The sequence below is a fragment of the Anarrhichthys ocellatus genome, unplaced genomic scaffold (assembly GCF_004355925.1).
Source record: "Anarrhichthys ocellatus isolate YVR2014 unplaced genomic scaffold, GSC_Weel_1.0 scaffold3, whole genome shotgun sequence".
NCBI lineage: Eukaryota > Metazoa > Chordata > Actinopteri > Perciformes > Anarhichadidae > Anarrhichthys > Anarrhichthys ocellatus.
This window is the reverse complement of record NW_022280033.1, coordinates 3,928,073-3,950,256: the sequence shown is the minus strand read 5'-3', so window position 1 is coordinate 3,950,256 and position 22,184 is coordinate 3,928,073. Positions and strand designations below refer to the sequence as shown.

The window sequence follows — 22,184 nt, the reverse complement described above, 5'->3', positions numbered from 1 at the left end:
ATTCAAACATTTGCTAACGATACCTTCAGGGAATAAATTGCACAATGCTCCAGTGTCTTTAAATCTGCACAAAATATTACGGCTTTACAACTGTAAGGAGGCAGAAAATTCACTCTCCCTGGCCTCTATCTCCAGACGGCATGAGACATCTTAAAGCTGGAAAACTGGATCTGGTTAAAAGCCAGCGGCTGTATCTGTGTATACAGTAGCAACTGAGAAAAACTGTTAGACAGAAACTCCATAGCTTCCAGCCAAGTATCATGGCAGGTTGCGAAATAGTCACAAAATGCCAAATCTATTGATTTTGTGTACATGGACATTAATTGTCTTTTTTTTTTTTTTGTTGCTCAGGAGGAAAACAAGGCCAATGAAAAGTCAATTAGGATCCTTTTTTGTGATGGACACATCAATTAAATTCATCCATGTGACTATGCAACACTCGGAGCAAGTGAAGTAGTTTTTAATTAATACCAAAGTGCGCGGGAGAGACCAGACACCTTGTTGTGGTTTTGTTGCCTAAACCTAACTGTATGTAGTGATTTTAAGCCCAACAGTGATGTTTTTCCAAAACCTAATTCAGTGGTTTTGTTGACTAAACCTAACTTTTATTTTGTCGTCCCAAAAGAAAAGTAATTCAGAGCGACACGCAAAATACGGACCATTTGTGTCCCTGTACTAGTAACTAATTGGTGCTCTGGACTGAATAGTTTGTGTGCTCTCGATATAATAGTGGCTCAGTCTCATGCTCTCTCACTCTGAATCAATATTAAATCAAGAGCACACATGACTTATTCCTCCATGACACCTTCTGGGCTCCGTAGAATTCTTCTCTTTATTCAGAATACTTGGTGCACTCGGTGAGTAAGTGGAGGTCTGTCTCAACAGCTTGCATTTTTCTCAGTGAGAGCAAAGCTTGTGTTGGTAGCCATGTTTGTCTTTGTCTGTGTTTCATGCAGGTTGTGTTCTCTCTGTCAGTTCTCTCTCTCTCTCTCTCTCTCTGTCAGTTCTCTCTCTCTCTGTCTGTTCTCTCTCTCTCTCTCAATAAAGAAAGCTCAAATTCAAAATCTGTTTTATTTAAACACTCCATAAATACAAGGCAAAATGCACATCCATCTTTGACAATAAAAAATAAATCTTATTTCCAGTCATATATCAAGACCTGTTTCATCCACATAAACACTTGTCAAACATCCTCTGAACCTTTTCAGAACTGAACTTTTCAGCTTCTTCCCTCTCGCACTCTGTGTGTGTCTGTGTGTGTGTGTGTGTCTGTGTGTGTGTGTATGTGTGACAAAATGGGCCAGCAGCTGGGATGTCAGCTAGGGTAATTTGAAGCATTTGTATCACTGAGGTGACCTTCAATAAGGTATATGGGCCCCAGATGCTCAAAATTAGCTCTGGTAGGAGAAAATCTGAAAAAGATAAACTTTTGTCTGAAGGTTGTCGAGACTAAACCTCCAAACAAATGCCGAATCAATGTTGTGGGTTGAGTAAGAGGGTTGTTTGAAAGGAGAAAAAAAGTAACAAAATTACAGCCAAGATTAAGATGAGTCAAAATAACTTGACTTGACTTTATGTGGAAATGTGTGAATATCAAGCACCCTTGTTTGTTTAACTTACAGCTTACTTATGATGTTGCTGCAGGAGAAAAGGCCAGTATAGGTATTTGCGCGTGTCTCGAGAGAGTAAGTGGAGAGGTTCTTTTCATCCTAATCCAAAAACTTTCTTCATCCTGTCACATCTCTCAATCTTAAAATGCATAAGACCAAATAACTTGGTTAAACTCGTCTGAATGTTTAAGTATAACACAAAATCTGCCAGCAAGGTGAGGCTCAGTCATTTCACACTGAGCTGGAGTCATTTTATACAAATACATAACTTCAGTTTTACACTTGGATCGATCCACGGACTGTTGATCCAATGGAACTGTGAGGAAAATGTTCACCAGGTTAAATAAATAAAGTCTAAAGTCTAACCGTGACAAATTTTCAAAAGATCTAACTACAGTATAACTCTAGACAGTCACTTGGTTATTAAGTGTATGATATTGATATAAATCAATCAAAGCCAATAGGTTGATTGCTGACAGTTGTCATTAATCAATAAATACGTCATCTTCTCGAAGCAGTATCGCTGACTTCAACTCAGCTTAAATTCAAAATTAAGAAAACATCTTCATGTTGTCAGCCGAGACATTGTCCAGCAATATTTGGCGAACAATTAATCTATCGCTGCTAATTATCACATTATTAACAACCTGATTAGATTTCACATTGTTGATCAAAGTCTTCTTCAGGTTCCTGCTGTGCATCTGAATGTAAGATGCATGAACATGTAACATGAGAAATGTAGCTCTGCTGGTAACCTTCAAAATGCTGAACCGGGTGATAAGTATTGAATGACCTAGTTAAGATATCTGCCAGCACTACTGTGCCAACTTCAGATTTAATAATGCGGTTGCTTCCTGAGGGCATAAACATCTGTCAGTCAAAACGTGGGACTGTTTGAATGTGACGTGAGCACTTGCCACAGCCTCGCTGGAAAAACACAGATCCTTTGGAGTCTCATGTTGAATTACTGCTTTTAGTGGAATGTGTTGGGTTCTACTGGTTGGGCTTTTCCTGGCTGAAGTTGCACAGGAGGCTCTTGGCTCCGTTCTGCCACGAAGACAGTGTCTCCAGTGGAGTTTTTCCATCCTGCACAGGAGAAACAAACACACAGGACTTGAAATCAAAACTGTAAAAACTGAAGCATGTACACTTAAGATTCACTCGCGTAGATAAGTGAAGCACAGGTAGGTCTTTAGCCTCATTGTTGTCCCCATAGAGGCTGCATTGTTGGCTTTGAGCCAGTTGTCAAACCTGTTTTTCAAATTACAGACGTTGGTGCATTGTTGTCAACTGGTACTTTTCATGTCAGTGTCAATGTCAGTGTCAATGTCAAGGAAAGATGTGCCAAGTTTTTCTGAACTTACACAATTCTTGGTGTTGAGACTGGCCCCATACATCATCAACAGCTTTATCATCTTGAATCTGTTTATTCTCACAGCATCGTGCATGGGCGTGTCTCCGTCCTTCAGTGGGGGAGGAAAACAGAGTATTCAGCATCGTTTCAGCATTTAATGTAGCTGTGAGACAACTGATGAACTCTGCGTTGTGTCCTTACTCTGTCTTTGGCGTTGACGTCCGCTCCACAGTGAATGAGATGCTCAGCACACTCGCAGTGTCCTGTCCGCACAGCGACATGAAGAGGAGTGCTGTGCAACTGAGGAGAGGAAAGAGTTTCAGTTGTATCTATTAATGCGAGGAAAATACTCAAAATGTCACTAAAAGATTAAAGGCCCATAGATGTACAATTTGTGGTCACAACTGGAGATATGTACAGAAATCCTCAAAGAAACAGTTGTCTGTTTTATTTCCACCAGGAGATGGTGCCAAAGTAAGGGGTTTCCGTAACCTGCGCAGATCGCCAACCCGGTGTGTTTGTACCAACCTTGTCTCTGCAGGTGAACTCGGCTCCCTGGTCGAGGAGGAGCTGCAGGGCCGGCAGGCTGCCTCCTCTGCAGGCCCAGTGGATTGCTGTGGCGTCCAGCTGACACACATACACATACAGAACTGTTAGACTGACGCTGTATCTGGGTGTGTGTGTGTGTGTGTGTGTATGTGTGTGTGTGCAGCATTTGAGCGTTTTAAATCTCTTACCTTGTCTTTTTTCTCGATGGCAGCGCCAGCCTCCAGGAGTCTTTTCATGACCTCCACGTGTCCTTTGAACGAGGCTTTGTGCAGAGCAGTTCTCTGGAACTGGACATTAAATTAATTAAAGACAGTTGGTTTACTGATACTGATGAGATACCAAAACGTGTAAAACGTGTACAAAATAAAGTGTATTTAATTAATTATACTCCATCTAAAAGAGCTTCATGCATCTAATAATAGTAGTATTTTACAGCCTGCTGTTATCATCATTAGCCTCAGCTGCCTCAAGTATTTTTATCATGAAAGTACGATAACATGTGAACATTTGTTTTGCATGTTGATTAGCATGTTTTAATGAGATTCGGACAAGTTGCAGACATTAATGTGTGACACTCACGTGGTCGGCTGCATTGGGGTTTCCTCCATCAGTCAGGTACTTCTCCACCACAGGCAGTTTGTTCTCCATGGCTGCTGTCAGAAACATCTCATCATCCACAGTCTCTGGCTAGAAAATCAAAAACAATCATAATCATATATGTATAAATCATATGAACTGAAGGTAAAGGGACAGTGTACCTGGGTCAGTTAAAACCTCAGGGATCGTTCACACAGAGAGTTTGCTCTCTGGTCGTGTGAAGCTTCCGATACATGATTAAATTACTAGATGTTTTCATTTAAATACATATATTTTGTGTTTTTTTTATGAAAACAAATGCACTACAAGCCCTACAAAGAATATCTGTACTACATTTACATGTAGCTGTTAAATTTATGATTTTGCCAGTTCCGAACACCTAAGCTCTAACTTTCTCCTCATTCATCCGATGTCATCCTCAGAGTTACAGAATAAAACTGTATCAGTTGTGGGATAAAAGAAAGAAATTCAGGAAAGACTAAACAAAGTAATACTATTATGATAGATAAGTATGTTCCTCTTATGGAAAGCAAAGTAAAATGTTGGTTTGTTGAGCCGGGAAAGTAAGACACTGATCATTATAATGAAGAAGATAATCTTACCACGCTCTCAGGCTCTGGCTGCTGTTTCTTGTGGATGGGAGCCTTCCTCTCCCTCCTCCTCTTCCTCAGCTGCAGGATGTTGAACAGGTCATCAACTGTCTCCAACCTCAGCCTGCCGCATTTATCCGTCTGAGGGGCAGAGACAACACAGAGGTTTTCAGCACACGACGACAAAGAAAGAAGGAACTTTTATTTCAAAAAACAGATTTTATTTGTTCACTGAATAACAATCAAGTGAAAGGGCACAGAACACTTCAAGCCCTGCTTTAAAAGCTTTCCAAGTACTCTGCAGTAAAATGGGTTTAAATAACAAAAGTAAAGGTACACACGAGTAGAGATATCAGAGTGTGAATTTATGATACCTTGAATGTTAACTTGTAAACAATATTTAATTCCGCAGCCTGTCCAGTTAATGATTCTGTTAGTTTTTAGAGATCATTTGCTTTGCAGGTAAAATTATATTCTGCAAATCAGATTAATGGCATACAATATTTCCCATCAGAAATCGGAAGAAAGCCTCACAATTGTACTTAAATTACTACTCTTCGTTTTATTTGCATTACTCTATTATGATCCGTTCATACAGCTGTATCTTCGGACTGAATGATCACTAAAGATCTGTCAAATGCAGCATTCACACAGACTCTTTACCCTGTGGGCAAAATATGTGTGGAAACAGGATCATAGAAGATTAATTATATAGATTTGCAATGAACATGGTGTTTGGATTTACATACTGCAAATTACACCTAATTTTTTTAAAGTCTCATAAACGCTCAACGCAAAAACTAATGTAAAGACCAAAATGATGAGGTTTATAACCGATGTACTCCTGAGTAAACTGCTATCAAGATGTGTTATACTGCCAACGCCTTCAGGTGGCAGCATGGACCAAGAGACAAACTCAGAAGAGGTAACCACAGGCTAACGTCAGCCTATTAGTCCATGTGGGCCGGGCATTCCATGCAATGCAACTGACTAACTACAAGTGGTGAAATGCAACTAAGTACATTTATGTTTTAAGTACTTTACTTGAGAATCTTCACTTAATGTTAAAGCTACAACTCTTCCTCCCTTTACAGCGGAAAATATTGAACTTTGTAATATAAAGCAGCACTACTTCTTATTTGCTAATGTTTCAATACTATGGATCCAATAGTATAACAGTATGTGTCCTTATATTTTCCACTGTGAGTACATTTAGCTGATAATACTTCTTTAATTTAACTTACTTGGTAAAATTGTCATTTCAAATCTTGTTTTTAGACTTTTTATTTGTGTGACCCCTTACAGTAGTTCCCAGGTATCAAAACAACTTCATAAAAGGTACAATATGTCCGTGTTTTTTGTGTGTGTGTTCTTACATGGAGAGCTGCAACACTAACTTGCTCCTGTTCGTTGCCACTGTCACTCTCCTCTGACAGACCTCCGTCCACCTGCTCCCTGTGGGACCTGCGGTCATCCTGCTTCTCTTGATTGACAGCCGCCTCGTACACGCCCCCTTGGAAGTCGTCGGCCTCTTTGCCCTCTGACCTCTTACCGGACACCTGAGGGAGAGAAGAGATGGAGATGTTGTCCACTCCGAGCCTGAGTCATGACAGAAAAAAGGTTCCCACACTAATGTCTTAATCTAACCTCAACTGTTTGTATGTCCAGTTATTGAAGTGCTCGTGTAATCATTCAAACTGCTTATGGTCTGTGACTCTTTCTATTTAACGCTTAGTCATGACCCCTCAGTTAAGATATGAAGAAAATAAGAAATATTAAGATAAAATGTGCAGTAACAACAGTGATGGGTAAAGGACTTTAATGAGATTCTTACCTTTATCTAAGTTAAGTTGTAATTAAGCAGCCCATCCCCTAAGCTTCCAAAGTAAGAGGTAATTACGCAATGAAATGAGGTGATTTGAGGAAACCTGAGTTTAGATAAGAAGAGATAATTGAGGTAATTCTCTGTCGCTTTTAAGTATTGTTGGTCCTGATTGGATGGTTTTCGTTTTCAAGTGTTCTGATGTCACATCATTTTAAACGCCAGTGCTGAAATGATGTGCTTGTTTTCTTTTCTGTCCTTTGCTTACACAAGTAGGATGTGTTCTTCTTGTTTTACCTCATATTATATTCATCACTTAACATGATGTCACATGTTAAGTGATAGAAAGACAAATCAAGAAAATCACGGGAAATGATATAAACTTTACATGTAAATGGCAAAACGACGAAAAAACTAAATCTGTCTTAAAGATGAGTCGTCGACTTACTCTGAGGAGAATCAGTTTCCAGCAGAGCGTCACTATTCAACAAAATGTCATAGAATGTAAAGAGCTGCTTTTCTTAAAAAATATTTCCTTGGTTGAATTTTTTTTTAGAATCCTTTAAGAATTGTAACCAGAGAAAAATAATCTTTTCGTATTAAAAAAAACTCTTCTAGTTTTCATACGTATTACCCCTTATTTTAAATAATTGCACATTTCCTGGAGTAGAAATTCTACAGCTTCTTTTTGATACCAATCTGCTTCCCGGTTCCTCTCATAGTTGCTATTATTTACACAATTGATCTTACCAGTTCCTCGACGCTGTGCAGTCCCATTCTTCTCAGTAGTTTAATAGCGCTGTGAGTAACTGTATGAAGAGTTAAGTCCACTGGTCTTCTGCTGTGATGGTCAGTGTCTCTCTCTGTCTGTCTCTTCTGCCTGCAGCCGGAGCCTCGGCCTCTTATATAGCTCTGTCAAACCTCTGTACAAAAAAAAAGAAAAATAGGGGTCCTGTCACTCAACTCAGATCACATTACTGTCTTCATGTGCTCATTTGGCACGCTCAGTGTGACCAACATCACCAACCCCCATCTCCATCTCTGTACCCAGTCCCTCCCACCACCATCTCTGCCCAGTTTGGGCTGCTGCTGGCTTCTCTGTGTCACCATGCAGAGACAGAGGTGAGGTAAGAGGGGTCACTCTGCCTCACATTTGTGGGCTGTCAGACAATGGGATGAGCAACATGAGCAAGCAGACGTGTTTAAAAAAAAATCTCTAAGTCACTTATTTGGAAGTGGAAATTAAAGTAAACTTTTAAAGTATCACTGAAACAAGATATTTTTGCAAAGCTTCATCTGGTTCACCTTTCACTTAAACCTGCAACACTAATCCACACAGGCAACTGTTCAATACCATCGGACAGTTTGGATAGTTTTGTTAAAGTGAGAATTTGTTTCAGATTGTCTGACTGCTCCTGTTTGCCCTAAAAATCATCATGATGTTCATCACTAGAACTACAAGAAACTGTCTCAACTGGAGATTTTTACTGTAATTAGAATAATGTGCAGAGTACTTTTAAAAAAAGCACAATGTTTACTCCGTTTGTTCATTTGATCCAGTCCAGGTGAGAATGATGCCACCAAAATATATCACAGAGACACTGAGTAGAGGAGAAAACTGACCAAAAATCACTCCTTGTTGGCTTAGGCTTGAACATTGTAAACCAGAAGAGAGAAGCTGCACACCTAACTGAGGCATTTAATAACAAAAGACAAGAGTCAAATGTGGCGCATGTTGCATTTCCTAAACAACTTTGGTAGAAGCTCCTGCCTCCCCAATGTATAGAGCTACAATATAATGTTCTTTTTCTTTAAACTTTTAGTAAACTCTGAGCAAGGTGCATCAATTCTGAAAGAAAGGATACAAATATTCCTGTAATATTAGCGAAGTAAAGCGATCCAGTTGTAGAAGGATAGCACGCAGATTAAGGTTAATGTCCTTTTTAAGTAAACCGTTTTTTGTTTTCTCTTAACTGCCGAGTGATTCATCTTCTCAAACATAGACAGTCCTCTGCAGCGTCTCGTCACGCTGGGCATGTGGCCACAGAAATGCAGTGATATCACTGTGAGGAGACAGGTTCATGGTGGTTGAGAAATAAATAGTCACCCTTCCAAAACATCCTCTCACCGCACTGCGGCCAATCACAGATCAAGTTCAGAGGTCAGCAGGACGCCTGAGAGTTTGATTGACGGCTGGCAGCGGGTAACGTCATGTCAGATGCTCTTTGTCCTGCTGTTAAATGTGGTCAAAATGCATATTGCATATCTCATAGCGATGTACACACATTCTGACAGTGATGACTTCTGATGGTATGTGACGGTCACAAGCTGCGTGAGCTCACCGGTCACCTACCAGGAACCCGAGAGTGACGATGTCAGGTGTAATGCATATAAAAAACAACTTCTACTTCACAAACATGCATTTTAGCGAAAACCTTACTATTTAAAACAACGCAACCCATTGGAAGGGGTCTTAAACTACACACAGACACACAAAGAAACAATACAATTATTTTGACAAAAGTAAATTTGCTAGTCGAGAAGAATCAAGGCCTATCCAGAGTATCAGTGTGTAATGTAAAAAAAAAAGGAAGAACAAGGAAATAGAAGATAACAGTGGTTGGCTTTTCTTCAAAAACGGTGCCGCCACTCAGATGTCAGCAGCCGTGTTGTCTGAAAGTGAATTCATAGCTGCGAGCTATTTTTGAAACTGACCTTGTGACTGAAATAGATGGTAAAAGGGGAAACTGTTCTGGATGGAGACCTTGAAAGTTACTGCACAATACTTTCACATCTAGCTGTATACTGTATATTTATTGGCAATGTGGTGCCTTGATTTGAACCTGCAGCTGTGACACAATTACAGGAATTAATGGGGACAGCAGATGCTGTCACAGAAGTCGGTTTATAAATTGAGACAGCAAGTTATAGTTAAGGTATTCAGGTCAGCAGTTTGTAAGGCAACAATTACTGTGCGCGGGATTTTTGTTCATCAAGGTCAACATCTCGTGTCTTAAAAAAATAAATCTGTTTTCTTGGTTTTGGCCTTCTGTCCATACTAAGCATCCGTGTTTCCTAGAACAACTAAGAGAGACATGTCCCTGGAATTACATTTTTATCAATGTATTAATATTATAAAATAAAATACCTGCAAAGTAGGAAAATGTTCAATGACAATGTGTTTACTTTATTTTTCCTTCAATATCAGCCTGTAGCAACTAAAGCGTCTTTATGTTTCGTTGTTTTTGCTCTCACTTGGTCAAAGGGGAACCCCACCGATTCTAAACATCAAAATGTGTTTCCAGGTATTCGACGGTTGAGTTGAAGGTGACAGTGACGAGCGCAGCGTTTCACCCAAAGTTCAAAATGTTTTTCAACTCTCGACGATCAGACAAAAATTCGCCAAACGTTCAGAGCTCTGCGCAGAATATAAACATTCAGCGCCACGTTTCACTGCTGGCGTTAAAAAAAAATATGATGACCTCAGGAAAAAACGGCCCATCAGGGAGCAACACTGCATATGTGAATATGTGTAAAGTGAAGCCTTTAGTGTCTCCAGTGTGAGCTGTGTGATATGCATCAAATGATGTCACTTGAGTCTAAAGACTACAAGTTTAAAGAAGTAGAAATATCTGGAGGTGTGGATTTAGGAAGAAGCGAGCTAACCAGACCTCTGTAGCCAGCTGCTCACCTCTGCTGCTAGAGGCTCCAGGCTGTTGGCTGTCTCGGAAAGTGTTGTTTGTACGTGTTTTAGTGTGTAAAGAGATCCGACACATTTTCAGATTCAGCCTGCTGACACATACATGTTCATCCGGATGCATTTTAGCTCTGTCGCAGTTCCAGCCTCCGCAGGAAATGTTTTACACGTCGGGCTTCTGTTCTTCAGCAGCCGTTTAGTCAACCTTTAATGTACTTAAAATGAAAACCTTACACTCACGTTCTCCATGATCGCTTATTTGAAGTGATCACTGTCAGTTTATTCTGTGTGTCTGATGATGCTGTGATTATACAAAATAATTGGATTCACAGCGCAGCAGCTTGGTAACACGCTGTGACCAAATTTCAAACTTGTTCTGTTGTCTGACAAAAGAGACGGAAAATGTGTCAATGAGAACAACGTTGTGAATATGACTGCATTATATCACAGTTTGGGTGTAGTTTTGAAATGCTGAGACCCTCTTTTTCTACCTACAAACAGGGAAAACATATTGCACTACGCATCAACCTGATAGTTCATAGTATTTTTACATTGTTAGACCTTAAAAACATACCATGCATGTGTAAATTATCCAGTTTCATTTGATTTGAACACAACATCACAGCAACTCTGTATTTATTAAGGCCTATTCTCTGCCAGCAGTAGCACTGACCATGAAGTTATGAACTGGTCATGAAAAGCAACACCTTTTTAGCTTTGATTTGAGTGCTGTCATGAAGTCTGCGATTCCTTTGCTGACAGCTTCACAGCTCGATCTTTGCAGCCTGGTCAGCAGCGTGCCGGTAGTCCAAGACTGGTTTGGCTTTAACCCACGAGAGATGCATCACAGGGTTCTGTAATTATAAATAGTCCACATGCAAAATTCCTTCTCTGGATATGTATTTAGTTTACTCTATTATTAGCAGCGTAAATCCTCCTCTCACCCAGTATCCTCATTTGAGGAGGCACTGCATCTGTGGGACCGATTGCAGCACCTAAGCACTGTTTATGAGTGTGTCATCGTATGAAGATAATCCTTCACTCAGAGAGACAAACCGTCCGGTCGTAATTCACAACGCTGTTTGCTTTCTGACAAGCGCCTGCAGGCTCGGCAGCCCCCGATCGTCCTCTATCCATCTGTCTGAAAGAGCTGTAACTCTGACAGGGATGAAATTTAAAGGTAATTTGTCACACTGCTGCCGCATTTTTCAGAGCAGACATGAGGGCGAATGACAGGGGAAACGAGATGAGATAAAAAATAAATGTGACATGAAACTTATGTTGGTAGAAAGATAGTGCTCAGTCCTCCTGTAAGGCGCTTTGCATACAACGTTGTAGCATATGTGTCAGGCAGCATTTACATTTAAATAGCCTGGTATTCCAAGGAACAATGTTTGTATTGGTCAATTTCACTCCAGATGATTTACGCCCAATGCCACCGTTCAGTGCAACATGTAGGCCTACTCATACCTAAACGACAGAATCGGCCGTTGGCCACGTTGTGAAACGGTCGCAGCTTTAAACACTTTGTGAAACGGAACTACTTAACTTAAGTCAACAAAACTACTTAGCTTTGTTGTGTGCTATATCTTGTGTGTGTCAGAGTAAATTTTGCTGTTGCTACTTCATCTGCACACCTGAGTTCATAGGCGTAGAGTGTCTGAGACGGTGGGTCGCTTCTATTTAAAAAAAAAAAAAAACTTTCTCCTAAATCGTTGAAACCATTAACACCTATAAGGATGAAATGAAAAAAACAAAACATGGATGGTTTGAAACCTGAATGCACAGCAACAAAGAAATAATACAAAAACCGGTGGATACTGTGGCAAACATATCTTTGGTCATTGATGATATTGGTCCAGGTGACAGCGTTTATAACGTTGGTGGTAAAACGTGCTCATGAGCTGGCTGCTCCAGCCATAGGTCTTCAAGGTTATCAGCCTCCTCTGCACGCCTCAAAGCAAAGGCTGAAAGGGCTCCTCTCCCTGCTATGGCAGCTGTCCTCAACAAAAAACATGAGAAAATCAGACAAAAAAAGGAATTGCAAAGTAACAGCAACTTACTGTACAGAGCTCCAGAGCTCATTCAGATGGACTGAATCCGGAAAGTTCAAAATACAGATTTTCTCTCAGATCCTCAGCTCTGGAGTTTGTTCTACTAGATTCAAACCAATCAGCTCAATAAGAGGCAGCAAAGCTGCAACGCCAATGGATGCACAACCCAAGGAAACCATTTTACAATGAGTGGGACCAACAAGCTCATCCTCTGAATCCCAAACCAGGCATACCTCAAAGATCTCAGCATACATGTCACACACAGCAATCCAGTGTGCTGGTTTAGTGTAAACCAATATGGCAATCTTCTCAGCATCAGGCAAAAGCAAAATTACATAATGGCTCTACTAGTGAAGCAGCAGTGTTCATTGTCATTATCCTCAAGGGATATAGCAACTGTTGAAGGAGACCCTCTTGAGTACAGCACGTCCATCCGAGTGTTTGAGCATAGAGTGGAAGGAAAGGTTGTTATCAGCAGGGACTGCTGGTATTTTTTGAAACAGTGCACCAAAGGACAAACCTAGGTAGCTGGTCAGGAGCTGTCATGCCATCAGGGAATATCAAAGGCCAAGGGCACTTTAACAAGAATGTCACCAGTGAAATCAAAGGATGTCAAGGCCTTGCAAACTTTTGCTTTGTTTCTACGCGTCTGCTGTAAGGCCATGGAGGATTCTAGTTTCAAGTCAGCAATGAATATGACATCCAACATGTGTGCTATAGTCTTGAAGTTACCATATAAACAGAGGGAAAATGGTGAAAAACACTGAGATGCAGGAGAAGCACATGTCATCAAGCAGTCAGTCACTTTCATTGTGTCTATTGTTTCTAACCCACTCTGTGGAAACATTCAGGACACTTCTATCTCACCACCAGAATATAAAGGTGGAAACAAAGTCTCTCATGTTCACATCAAGGGAGAAGGTAGCAGGTTTTGCCACCATTGTAGCAGCTGTTAGTGCAAATGGAAAATGAGGAAAACTTACCTGACAAGCCGACAAAGATATCTTGTCTGCTGTGTGAAGAGGATCACAGATTGGAGTTGTGCCTAGAAATTGAGAAGAAATTACACCAAGAGAAAGTTGACTTGCTAAAAGTGTTTGTTTTGGGTGTTTATCTATTGGCCACGTGAGCAAAGACTGTCGTAGTCGTCTGTCTTGCAAGTTGTGTAACTTGGAATGGAACGAGCTGTTTGAGCAGCGTGGCTCGGCTGCATGTCGACTTCTTGACGGTTGCGTATCTTCAATAGATTCAGAATCTCACCCGTTGTTTCTGCGTGAGTGAGCACATGCTTCTTAAGTATTTCTAAAGTATATCGAAAATACATATAAATTATATTCACAATGAAACGGCCATTATGAAAAGTGTACGTCATATAGAAAGAAAAGGCTGGCAGTAGCAGCAACGTTGTCTGTGTGGACACACGAGATCGAGCCTCAGCAGCGAGGTAGCTGTCGGGCACTGCTCTCCCGGACATTAGAACATAACCCTACGCCTTAGTATGTGTTGTGGTTCACTCCATATGTCTAAATGAATATCCCTATTTAATATTTCTGTTTTTAGCTGTCTTTATCAAACCCCGCCAAACACTTTAGAGAGCAGTATCTGTGATTAATGCTTATTGGTGCAAAGGGAAATAGTCACAAACTCGTAACCACAATGCAAAGAATGATTTGATGATTCACATCTCACAACACTGCTCCTGCTCTCTCTCTCTCTCTCAAACTGGATGACTCATGCTTATTAACATATTCATCAGAGGGTTGATTGTGCCACAGAAGAGCTGCAGTTTCAGAGAGTATAAAAAACAGTCACATTTACGTTATACTTCTGTTGCTTTTGGCCGCAGCAGGTAGCTGGCTTTTAAGAAAAAAATGAGAAAAAAAAACAACTGTGGTGAACTGCATAGTGGAGCGTTTAGCAGCTAAAGATCAAGAAATGTCCCCCAGGAGTTGGTCGAGCAAAAAGAAACAGAGCTTAAAGAGCAGGATTCTTGGATTTAAATTCATCAGATCTGATTTTAAATGAATGATAAAGTTACTCTGTAACTGTTGGATGTTTAAATAAACAACTGTTTGCTAATACGTTTGCCATATCAACTTAAATGGTAATGTCCAAAAACAGATTCTGAATATGAATGCATTGGCCGAAATGCATTCTCGGAAACCTTCGGCTAATCTTAACTACGATTTGGCTTTTTTATTAACTTTTTAATTGGCTTTAAATTTGCTTGTAAACTGGCTACTTGTGAAACAATCTGGTTGTAGAAGTCGTCTCTCAAATCCAATTTGTGCATCTCAAGTTGCTACTCAAGTTGCTACTCCACTATACAATAATGTATTACACATGCATGATGAAATGATTAGCGAAGAGTCTTTGGCGATTGGACTCCATCGTGACGTAGTCTATTAAAAGGGGGTAGTGAAGCTGTGGTTAGATCAGGAATACGCCCCCTTGGTGGTGAAGGGAGTTGCTGAAGATCCAATGATGGGATGAGGAGCAGGACCGGGCACTGGATATGATAGAGACTGGAGGTGAATGGGGTGGAGGAGGGTTCCATCTTTTCGACTAGACCTCATGTATGATTTAAAATACCGCTTGTCGGATCATTTAGCAGCATCTCAAGTCCCCTTACTGACAGTGGAGTAGAGTCTGCATCCAACAAAATGATCTGTTATTTACGCTTATTTTGCTCAGCGGCTGGCCAGTTGTACAGAGGTGTGAAAGTAGGGCCTTTTTTAACTTCCCTCTCGAGCTCTCTTTTTTTCACTCTTCACACAGCAACTTCTGTCATTTTCAGTGTTTACAGCCGAGTGCAACATCATGAATGAGGAGAGACTGTTTGAAACTGTGCAACTATTTTCCCATTTGAACGCTTTGGTATGGTTAGGTTTCTTTTCTGCTGACAAATACCTTTTGGAATGAATCAAAACTTGAACACAGCTTCCATTTTTCCTCTTGTAATGCGAGGTACCCTGATATACAAAATAACAGATGCGGTATAGTAAACATCATCTGCTTCATTCCGTGTTCTTCTCCGTATCATTATGTGTTAGCCATTCCATAAGCCAAGTTAATCTGCCGTTTGTGAATCATTGAGAACATGTGCAGCAATTTGTGTTAAGGTTTCATCTGAAAGATTTAATCAATGCAGTAAAAAACTAAGACTGTAGGCAGTAGAAACATCTCCATATTGTATCCTCTTTCATACACAGATACATGTTGGTGTGTTTGTGAGGGGGTAGACTGTGTGTCTGAAAGGGACTATATTGATGCTACAATTTACGAGTGTGTGAATGAGGTCAGCTTGGATGTCGTGACACAAGTCCAAAACGGGTGATACCCCCCACCCAAAGAAAAACACAAAAAAAGCCACACACACACACATATATACACTTCTTTTTTGAACTCTAATAGAGCTTTAGAGTGGAGCATATTGGTGTGTAATAATAGACACAGAGAGCTTGATGGCAGTAATGAGGGTATTTAAGATGGTGGGGATGTGTTGAGATCATACATACTCTACACACACACACACACACACACACATACACACGCACACATGAGCATACATGGACACTCACAACATTTGCTATCAGAGAGATTCACAGCTCAAGGTCAATGGGTAACGGTGTAGGTGTGTGTGTGTGTGCGTGAGTGTGTTTGGTTTCACGTGTGTACATGTGATCATCCTCATAAAAGTGGGGGCAAAAGTCAAGTGCAGCGACCCAGCACCTGCTGTAACCAGACAGACACAGACACACACACACTGCTACACAACACCCTATACAAGTTATTTCTGTTGGACACCTCTGATGATAAACAATCCATAATCCTCCTCTAATCTCCTTCACTCCTCAAACAAAGTTGCACTCTGCAACAACACAGAGCAGATTAACAAAAGGGAAGTCCAGCTGTGGACGAAAATACAGGACAGTTTATCAATTGTTGGTCACAACTAAAAGAAAGAATCAAATAAGATGAAATCTGTAAATGAATCCCTATTTAGCATATACAGAATTTCTGTATTCAAGCATGTTTTCTATGAATTGCACTCACGAGCAATTTGCAATAGTGTTTTATGGTTGCTAGCAATGTTTGGGTAAGATATAGTGGAGTAATGTCAACCTGAGCAGAGAATGAGGTCACGCATGCTTTTAGTGCATGTGAGCGTGCCCCACTGGCTTGTTTACGGCCGAAGCTCTAATACGGTGGTTTGGGCAGATAACACTTTAAGACCTACGGCGTCGCTGCAGAGGTGTAGTACCCACACTCAGGTTCCCCCTTAGGTAAACACCGTTAGCTCTGTCAGTACTGCTGCCGTTGTTTGCACCGTTAGCTGCAAGCCGCCGGCTCAGCCATCGCCATGTTGAGGGCCATGTGGAGGCAATATATATTCTCTGAGGTTTGTATTGAGCAAGTTTAGTCTTAAAGCTTTCAGGGCGTTCTCTATAGAAATAATAATGGTTCAAAATGATGTGAAATTGCTTAGTTTTAAGTAAAATTGAGAATGTAATAAAAGAAGAAGGTACCAGATACACCAGGCTAGCACTGAGAGGCTCAGTAGGAGACCCCCTTACCCACACAGTTAATTGCTACATATCAGATTTTGTTGTTAAGCTTGTCTGTATTTTTTACACACAATGAGGACTGTGGACTCTTTCAATCTACATTTGGCCATGTGAGGATTGTATTAAGAGATATATGACAGAATGTGAAGCTCTCTTTTGAAAAACGTGATCATTTTTAATCAGCTAGTCCACAAACACAGAAGTTGCAGCACTACATGCTGTGAACAGAGACCAATGCTAAACCAGACACAGGGTCAACAATCCTGTGGCATGAATTTGTGTGTGTGTGTTTTCATAGAATGCCAACTGCTCGCCATGAACAGGTGGAACGGGCGCAGTAACGCGGCGTCAGAGGCCGTGTGGTGAAGAAAGGCTCGCCAACACCAAACGGCAGCTTCAGGAGGATTAGCGCTGATCCCCAGGTTCAAGGTTAGAGACAAGAGAGAGGGAGGGGAGAGCTAATGATCAGATTAATAGTGTAATACACTGCCACAGTGTCATGTGACACACCTCTGCAGCGGGGTTAGTGCCATACCAGGTAAGGAATAATTCTCACACTTTTGGTTTATTTACATTGCTCTGTATTCATTTGTATAACGGAAAAAACAAAGTTGTGAACAATTCAGTTTTTAAACTTTACAAAATATCGGCTAAGCGAATAATTCATGAGGAAGAAAATGCACTCAGCGTATTGTTAGGCCTCAAGGATCCACACAGTGAGTTTTGCTGAGAACACTGAGAAACTCCATGCAGAGGACCTTCAATTGTCCCCAAAATCCTCTTGAGTCAGTTGCTCTGAAGGCATTATGCGACGTGACTAAGAGTGAGGCGACTCCTCCTGCCGAGGTTTTATTCTTGTTTTACTGCTGTGATAAAACCGTTGAAAAGTGTATATGTGATGCGAAAAAGTAGAGGATGTTCATAAAGTCCAAAAACTGACTCAGTAATGTCAGTTATGTTTGCTAACATTAGTCATCACAAGCCACCAGTCATACCAGATCATGTAAGAATGGAGCTGCAAAACCCGTTTTCTATATTCAAGTGAACAAAGGTGTGTTTTATCACGAAGGAGTTCAATGTGTGATTTGTATGAGCTTGATTGTTTCTTCTTACAAAAGTTACACAGTGAAATCATCAAGGATAACATCTTAGGAGTATTCAACCCAGGAGCTGCAGTGTTGCATGCACTGGTGTGTCCATCACACCCTGAAAATAATCCCAGTTATTTTATTTTCTGACTCATATATAAAAGATAGCAGAGAGAATGAGAAGAAAGAAAGAGCTATGGGCTGAATGGGCTAAAAGAGAAAAATGAGGAGAACAGAGCACAGAATCGAGGAAAAGAAAGAAAGGAGAGGGGAATTCATGAAGCAGTGGTCAGTAATTGGGGGGTTCAGAAGTCGATCCACATTCCTGTAGAGTGAGGATATAGAGCAATGGCTGCCAGCAGTGTATGTAGGGCACATCAGAGACACCCTGAGATCCTGTTCAAGATGAGAGAGACGAGGAGGACAGATGCTTCTCCCCTTAGTAACCTTTTCTTATCATTTGCTCTATGACGAATACTGGTATAACAGTAAGTCCATCTTTTCTTCAATCTATCAGTAATCAGCCTTCTTTTATCCTCACTCATCCTCACAAATTAAACTAAATTAAAGAAGTCAAACTGCATAATTATTTTCGCCATAGTGACGTGTCTCTATGGCAATGTGGGTCTGTTGGAAGCTCGGCCCACTCATTTTGTTCAGACTGAAATATCTCAACAGTTATGAGATGGATCGTCAATAAGACATATTGATGTTGCCCAGAGGGTTTTGATTACTTTGTTGATACCCTAAATGTTACTGAAGCACCATCCTCGGGTCCAAATTGTAAACTGTCCAATACTTTGGTTTACGACAAATCCCAGAAAAACTATAGTGACATTCCAATCAGCCTCAGCTGTACCCTGTGTTGATCACGACTCCGCAAATGTTTGTTAGCATTTTGTGAACACAATTAGCCTTAGTGCTGTCATTGTTAGTATGTTAGCAGGCTGACAACATTGTGCCAAAGGAAAAGCTCACAGAGCCATTAGCATGGCTGTAGATTCGTACTTGATACCCCTTCATTAGTGGAATTGAATATATAAAATACTCTCACACCGCTATAAAAAACAACACGTATTTAGCTTCTGTATCTATGTAGACTAGCGCGCACATGGCACAATAAAGTATGACGCTGTGTGATTTAAATAAACAGATAAAAATAACAAACTGGTGAAACTGTTGCCATGTTATAAAGCATCCTAAGTAGACAGCTGAGTCTCTCTCACACACACACACACACACACACACACACACACACACACACTATCTCTACTCTTCCCTGTCGGCCTTTTTGAATCTTCTCTTTCTTTGCAGCTGTCTTCTGTTCTCCTGTGATATCCACCTACTGTATCTGTGTCCTGTCACTGTCTGCCTTTCCTTATCTCTCTCTATTTGTCCCTCTACCTCTTCGTATTTTTCTCTCTTCATCTCAGTTCTGCCCTTGATTCTTTCACCATATGTCTCCTCCTCTGTCTCGTTATCTTGAATATACAGTCTAAAATGTCTCTCCTGTCACTTTCACTTCCATTGTCTCTCTGTTTTCTTTCCACCGCTCTCATTCCCTGCTTTGTCTCATCGATTCATCTGTATCTGTATGTTTTGCTATGTGTCTTTTCCCACTTCTAATTGACCTGTGAACCCCCTCCTGTCTCACTCTTTCAGTTGTAACCTCTTGTCTCTCTATTTTCTCGCTGTCTTCTATATTTACTCCTAATGCGGATGGACATGAGCCTCGCTACACCAATCCTTGCAGTTGGCACTAATTGGTCTAATGAGAGCACCAACATTACTGGTCAGTCACAGTACTAAACAATAAATTATGCATTAAAGTGATATATTACATTATTATAACTAGTTTTGCTATTATTCTCAGTCTCTTTTTTTTTTTTACTTCTGTGGTCACACTGCAAACAACACAAATTTAAATACAATTTTGATGTTTACATACACTTCCTAGTGAAACCCACTGCCCTAAATTAAAAAAAAGAATTGTATCATTGTATTTTTTTTAACCTTCTGTTGTGTATGTTTATACAAGATAGCTTTTATGCCACCGCTTGTGCATTTTTACATTGCTATGTTACCTTGCAGAAAGACTTCCAAAACAATGTGTTGCTTTTGTGTGCCAGTGGTCTTACAGCTCTGGCTGTGTCCCCTGAAGATCCCTTGTGTATCCTTGTGTTTCACGTTCCCTGTGTTCCCAGTGGTCCCCTGTGTCTCTCTCTCTCTCCCTCCCTCTCTCTCTCGCTCTCTCATCTTGTGATCCTTGCTCCCGCCTCTGCTCATCATATCCTCACCTGTCTGCAATCAGCTCATCAAGCTCACCTGTCCCTCATCAGTTCTTTAACCTGCATTTGAGACCTTTTCATTGCCATGTTGTTGTGAGGGCAAGAGCTTTGGTCCAAATTTACTTCCTGTCAGCCGCTGCAAACAGGAAATACAGGTAGAATGTTTATGTTGTGAAGTTGGAAAAGGTCTGCATCACTAAATACATATATATATATACTGTATATACACCTGACTGACTCCCTGCTTGCCTGCAGTAACCACCAAGCTTCCAACCTACCTCTGCTCACCATGCAGACCGGTCTTCATCCGCAAAACAAAAACTCTCATCTTACCACCACCACTGTCTGTGTCCTGTGTTTGGATCCGACCTGAGTCCGTAACAAGTGGAAGCGCTGCAATTAACAGGCAGCATTTCAAACTTTAAAACCCCCAAAACTGTCACACTCCCAGGCTCATATTCATGCTCAAACTATCATTCAGCATCATATAGGGGACGACTTGTGAGTTTGTCTGTGACGACCCTCCTCCTGTCATACACTAGGTGCCGGTTTTTCCATCTGTTGCAGGTGCTGAGTGGACGGTCGTTACCAGGATGAGTCTCACCTGTGCCGGGGCGTGGCTCCTCCTTAAATACCTTTCCAGTTGGCAGCCCTGGGGAAAGGAAGACCTGTGCTGACGGGCTCGCGCCGCGGTTGCTGACTTTGTGTTTTTGGCATTATAAATAAAAGACTACTTTTGGCGCCAGCTCATTGTCTCCCAGTTTTTGTCTCAGTCTACGAGCCGGGCTGTGACACTCTTTTTGATGAAAACAGCCGTTATTTCCATTTTGTCAACTCATCTGGCAGGTAGGAAATAATGCATGACGTCTGGGCCAAATTGAATGAGAGCTATCAGCACCTCAGGAGACGGTGGGAACAGATTCATTAAACAATACGGATCGCTGCCCCTCAAGAGAAAAAGACACATTTCTTCACTGAAGACGTTGCACGGCAAAAATGTCATTTTGGAATGTACAATCTAAAGAAATGTCCAACTGTGTGACTGGGAACTGTGTTGCCGTGGTGATACATTCCACTTCCCAAAACAAGAGGTCATGTCCCACAGGGTGATGTCACTGAAGACTTTGTTATCCCTCCAGTGGCCCCTCACTGTATGTGTGTCAGTGCTGCTCCAACAACTCTGCTAAAAAACTACAGGCATTTCTAAAATTCTTTTGATTCAAACTCAAGAGAACAAACCTCTACTCCTCCTCCTTCAAACAGGAGTAGAGGTTTGTGCTCTTGATTCCTGGCCAACAAGAAGTGGTATCAGGCACATGTAGCCATGGCTAACAGTCCTGACGTATAGATGAAAGGCCTGCAGATTGACAAAAAGCTGGAAGAGACTCCTCGGATGTAAAATAAGAATCTACAGCCACATACCATTTCTGTGACTCTGTGCAGCAGTGCTTTGAGCAACATGCTAACATCAACAATAGACCTGCGTAGTATCAGCTTGCTAGCATTGTGAGTATGTTATGCTGACATTGGCATTTAGCTTAAAGCCCTGCTGAGTGTAAGCACAGCCTCAGAGCCGATATGGCAGCAGACTCCACGTCTTATTCCGGTTTTAAAGCTGGGTGTCCCGAGTCCCAACAAACATCTGTAAAGTACTCAAACATTTACTACTAAATCGTACCGCTTTACATAGTGAAAAGAACAATTACATTATAATAGAAATACGAATACAAATAATAATATTAATAATAATATGATTGTTGTCAGCGCTTACTTAAACGTTTATCATGTTCCCTGTTGGGTGATAACAGGGTTAGGTCTTTTGTCTATCAGTCAGTCAATGTGTCGGTGTCAAGGCTATTGCTATGACGCTTGAAGCTCTTTCTGTCAGTCGGGCGTTGAGCCTGCACTTGTGCACACAGACAAATACCTTGTGTTTAGATTTAAAAGGTATCGGACAATCAGTATAC

General features: G+C 41.0%; 1 protein-coding gene across 1 annotated transcript; it reads right to left on the bottom strand.

The window, feature by feature from the left end:
- Positions 1-1,073: 1,073 nt before the first annotated feature.
- ankrd1a (ankyrin repeat domain 1a (cardiac muscle)) lies at positions 1,074-7,514 on the bottom strand. The gene is made up of 9 exons (XM_031839422.1): positions 7,273-7,514; positions 6,077-6,259; positions 4,713-4,841; positions 4,093-4,200; positions 3,702-3,800; positions 3,493-3,591; positions 3,166-3,264; positions 2,975-3,073; positions 1,074-2,696 (listed from the first exon to the last, which is right to left on the bottom strand). Exons 1-9 carry the CDS (start codon positions 7,297-7,299, stop codon positions 2,604-2,606), a joined length of 936 nt encoding a protein of 311 aa, XP_031695282.1. The 5' UTR covers positions 7,300-7,514; the 3' UTR covers positions 1,074-2,603.
- Between the last annotated feature and the right edge of the window lie 14,670 nt (positions 7,515-22,184).